Here is a 5,000-nt window from a genome sequence, read left to right on the forward strand (position 1 = left end):
TCAAGGACTACCTGTATTCCCAGAAACAGCACCTGCCTTGGATTAAGGCTTCCCTCATTTCCACCAATGGCTTTATGGGTGAATACTTATGATCTGTCCTTTAATGGTCTTTTTCTAGATAATCTGAATATGACTCATCAACATTGTGTCTTGGCCGGGCGGCAGTCAAGATTCAGCTCCACACACAGAGTGGCAGAAGTGAGTAACGAAACGTTGTGGGAATGGCAATCAGGGGCCGGGAATTTTGGCGTAGCAGCTAGATAGTCCTGAAAAGTAGATAAAATAACTTTTATTGTCATTTTCTCTGTCCATTTTGAATATACTGTGATGTTGATTCTCCTTTGACGTTTTGGGTTGAAGAACTTGTTAAACGGCACACTTCAATTGTTTTTCTGGGCGACACAATCCAAGTGCATTGTTTAAGAAGACACACACACACACACACACACACACACAAACAAACAAATCTAGTAGGTATAAAAGTGCAAGCAGAGCTGGAGGGTGGAGTTAAATGAGTCACTAGCTGTCAGCGTTCCAAATATCATGCAGAATTAAATAAGAGACCAAGGCAGAGCTATCCTTAAGGTTCCAATTTAATAAGACAGACATGTTGGCATCATGCTATGGAATCCCAATACTGGAAATGACATCAGAATTCCACCCAGTTAAAAGTTCATGATCTTGTCCCCACACCCACAATCCATCACATGGTCCAATCTTCTTCCACACTGGCGTCTTCACCCAGCTGCTTCCGGTCAGGTGTAAAAGTGTGGAGACAAAAGTTGACCTTGGCTTCTAGTAAAGAATGAAAACAATACATTCCACAATCTCACTCCTGTTTATTCCCCCCTCCCATCAACTATACTAAAGAACCAGCATAATGAAATAAGAGAAAGTGTGGCAGGCCAAAATTCTAAAAGGAATATAAATGCAGGCCTGACACTAGCCTAGAGTCATTTATGTTCCCACGAATGGTCCAAATTCAAAGTAAATATTTGTAAAAGTGTGTTTTTCAAAATTCTCATTAAAAAAAAAAAAAAACAATGTGGAGTAGCCCTTCCTTAGTTGTAAATGATGGTTTGCAGATCTCGGTTAAACTACTAGACTACTAAATTACAATGTGATTTACTTGGTTTTGGTTGCCTATGGGGTGAAATCCCAGTCTTTTTTCACACCAACTTCCTGTGTGTGTGTGTGTGTGTGTGTGTGTGTGTGTGTGTGTGTGTGTGTGTGTATTCTAACAGTGCTCAACGGGGACCCTGCCATACATCCTGGACAAATGCAAGGCGGCACTGGAGAATCTGAACACCGATGCTGATTTGAAGGTCCCGTGCTTGAAATCACTGGAGGTCGGAGATATAACGCAAGTGGAAAAAACTCACAATGAGGTGAGAAGGCGGGAGGGATGGCCATGCTGCAGATGTTAGGAAGTAGAGGAATCTTTTCCTTCTCTCTGGTTCTACTCTCTAGAAGATCATCGGCCTTGTTTTAGGTCTCCTCACAAGCATTTAGCATCAAAAAATGGCCAGGCCTTAGAGCGCTAACAGATTAATTATAGCACATCTATCACAGTGGTGGGTTCCGGATACCGTTGCAACCGGTACGGTTGCAATGGGGCACGGCGTCCTCCACATGAACACGTCTTACCTTCCAGTGATGCCTCCGCAAGTCTCTGCAACGCTCCAGCTGCTCGGTGGAGCATCGTGCAGGCGTTGTATGTGCCATGCGCATGTGCAGAAGCCTGTAAAGGACAGGTAAGGAGCTCGGGCGGGCGAGAGTGCCCACCGGAATGGAACGGTACCCAGTGCTCCGGGCTGGCTCTGGTACACCCGTATAAGGGCGGATCGCCTGCAAGCCACCACTGATCTATTAGTAGAAGGGAAGATGTTTATAATATTCTTAACATAACTCCATCCCCAGAAACATTTCACTGAGATCTTTTTTCCTTGGTTCTTTTTCTTGTGACCCCAAAATAAGGAAAGGAATAAACGGAAGAGAAGGGAAGGATGAGAAAGGGAAGGGGAGAATAAGAGGAAAGGAAAGAGGGAAGGGAAAGGAAAAGAAGGGAAGGATAGCAATAGCCCTTAGACTTATAAACCGATTTATGGGGCTTCCCAGCCCTGTTTCTAAGCGGTTTACAGAGTCAGCCTCTTGCCCCCAACAATCTGGGTCCTCATTTTACCCGCCTCAGAAGGACGGAAGGCTGAGCCAACCTTGAGCCGGTGAGATTCGAACTGCCTGAATCGCAGCTAGCAGCCAGCTGAAGTAGCCTGCAGTACTGCACTCTAACCACTGCGCCACCTCAGCTTCTTTAGGATGGGGAAGTGGAGGGAAGGGAAAGGAAAGAAGGAAAGGAAAGGAAAGGAAGGGGAGGGGAGGGACGGGAAGGATAAGAGGAAAGGAAAGAAGCAAAGGAGAGGGGAGGAGAGGAAAGGAAAGGAAGGGAAGGATGTGGAATGGAAGGATAAGAGGAAAGGAAAGGAAGGATGATGAAAGGAAGGGAAGGATAAGAGGAAAGGAAAGAAGCAAAGGAGAGAGGAAGAGAGGAAAGGAAGGATGTGAAAGGGGAGTATAAGTCGAAAGGTAGGGAAGGATGAGGAAGAGAAGGATGAGGAAAGGAAAAAAGGAAAGGGGAGGGGAGGATAAGAGGAAAGGAAAGGTAGGGAAAGATGAGGAAGAGAAGGATGAGGAAAGGAAAGAAGGAAAGGGGAGGGGAGGAGAGGAAGGGAAGGGAAGGATGTGGAAGGGGAGTATAAGAGGAAAGGAAAGGTAGGGAAAGATGAGGAATGGAAGGATAAGAGGAAAGGAAAGAAGGAAGGGAAGGATGATGAAAGGAAGGGAAGGATAAGAGGAAAGGAAACAAGCAAAGGAGAGGAGAGGAAAGGAAGAAAGAGGAAGGGAAGGATAAGAGGAAAGGAAAAGAAAGGAAAGGAGGAATGTCTCGAGTGACCTCCTCCAGCTTCAGATCCCCGGCTACCTTAGGGCGACACCCCGCAGCACCCCCAACTCTTGAGCATTCTGGAAGTTATATCCCCACACATCTGGATGGCACAGAATTGAGGAAGCTGCTCTGGAGGCTTTGATCTCTAAGCCTAGTTTCATCAAAGAGGCCGTATAAATCATCATCAGCTGCCCACCTGGCTTTAGTTGACTGGGAAATGTTAAGTAGGACTGGATTCTTGGCAGAAAGGATGGATCCGAGAACAGATTGCCAGGCCCGGGATGTGGACATTTTCTTTTTGAGTGTACAAATTACTTGAGGATAATGGAGGCAGTTTGGCTGTTTGGTGACCCAGAGCGCTTTGAATTTCGGCTTTCGGTTATTTCGGTTAAGCCAAGGTGGCGCAGTGGTTAAATGCAGCACTGCAGGCTACTGCTAGATCAGCAGGTCAGCGGTTCAAATCTCACCGGCTCAGGGTTGACTCAGCCTTCCATCCTTCCGAGGTGGGTAAAATGAGGACCCAGATTGTTGGGGGCAATATGCTGACTCTCTGTAAACCGCTTAGAGAGGCCTGAAAGGCCTATGAAGCGGTATATAAGTCTACTGCTATTGCTATTAAAAAAAAAAAAAAAGCACAGTCACAGATTTCCCGTCCTTCTGCTCCATGCCCTCAAACTGTGTCTCTCTAGAGCCGTGATGGCGATCTCTCTGTGGGCACAACAGCCGTCGCCCCAGCCCAGGTTTACCGTACATGCGCGCGCACCTCCCGCTGGCCAGCTGGTCTTTGAGTCTCTGCCATGGATGCGTGGGGTGGATGCACACACGATTGGGGTGCTATCATTGCATTTTGAGGCCTCGTGAAACACACCTCCCCCCCCCGGTTTTGGCTTGCAGACCCGCGGGAGGGAGCGGGGGCTAGAAGACAAAACTTAGAAGTCAAAAATGGGTGAGGGGGGCATGGCGCATGCGGGAGGGATTCAAACTGCCCAAATTGGAGGCAGCCAGCAATTGGCAGAAGCAGCGTGCAGTACTGCACTCTAACCACTGCACCATCATGGCTCTTAGTTGGCAGAACATATCAAATTCCCAGTGCTAGTTTGGGAGACGCTGTCTCATCCACAGCCTAGAAGCAAAGTGTTCTGACCGAGGCTTCCCAAGAGCATGAAGCAAACTCCTGGTCCCGACAAAAACCCCTTTTATTCATTGACTGTGAATTCTGCTCATTCACCTCCAGCAAAGTCTTTCAAGGGAGGATTTACGGTCACAGACCTTATCTGGCTTGGAGAGCTGCCAGGTTGATATCTGCAAAACTTGGCAAGGAGTCTCGGAGAGTCACCAACCAATTAAGCGAACTACTGGTCTCCTGCAAACTCCACTCCCGTCGCTCCTCTTTTATTTCCTCTGGGAGGGGCCATTCATCGTCCACCTTTGGCCTTCCTCCCAAGTTGACCCCTGTTCTTTAGCCGTTCCCTTCGTCTGGCAACTCTGCGCATGCGCACACTGGGAACAGGCTCCAGCTGTTCTTCTGCCTCACTGATGTCTGACTCTGAAGGCAGCTGATAACTGTCAGACGGCCCTGGCCCCCTCTCTGCCTCCGACACAGAGCCCTCATCACAGCCTTCCCCAGACTCCAGGACTGGCCGATGTTCCCAACCTCCTCCCTCTCCGAATCTGCTTCCAGCTACGCTGGTGGGCCACAACACAAAGTTCAACCGCCGGCTTCTTTGCATCCTGTGTGTAAAATAGGATACCTTGCTTGTTCACTGGGGTGGAACTTGAATCCCGGATCCCGAAATGAACACATGCCGCCCAGGTTTTTTGCGAGCTGGCTGTTAGGCTGCTGCTGGGAATCCCATTGATGTCCGAGGCTAATGCGTGTTTCCAGCGCATTGCACCGAAATGGCAACTCAGCCGGTGGTCCTGCTGGACCCCGGAAGAGAGGAAAGATAGTTCAATCCCTCGGGTGGTATTTAATAAGCCGAGTGCCTCTAAATAATTAACCGAGGGGACCGACGCCACCCTGGGCTCGCTAAATGTCAGTCCGCAGCTCTCTGGCCTT

The 5,000-nt window shown here is 48.5% G+C and overlaps 1 protein-coding gene across 1 annotated transcript in view; it reads left to right on the forward strand.

Moving 5' to 3' along the window:
* Positions 1 to 5,000, forward strand: part of FTO (FTO alpha-ketoglutarate dependent dioxygenase) — a 72,152-nt gene that overhangs the window by 38,212 nt on the left and 28,940 nt on the right. Inside the window, exons 4-5 of the mRNA XM_032231144.1 lie at positions 119 to 198; positions 1,245 to 1,388. Coding sequence (XP_032087035.1) covers positions 119 to 198; positions 1,245 to 1,388 — 224 coding nt within the window. The remainder of the gene's footprint in view (positions 1 to 118; positions 199 to 1,244; positions 1,389 to 5,000) is intronic.

This window comes from Thamnophis elegans, chromosome 14, assembly GCF_009769535.1.
Source record: "Thamnophis elegans isolate rThaEle1 chromosome 14, rThaEle1.pri, whole genome shotgun sequence".
NCBI classification, from domain to species: domain Eukaryota; kingdom Metazoa; phylum Chordata; class Lepidosauria; order Squamata; family Colubridae; genus Thamnophis; species Thamnophis elegans.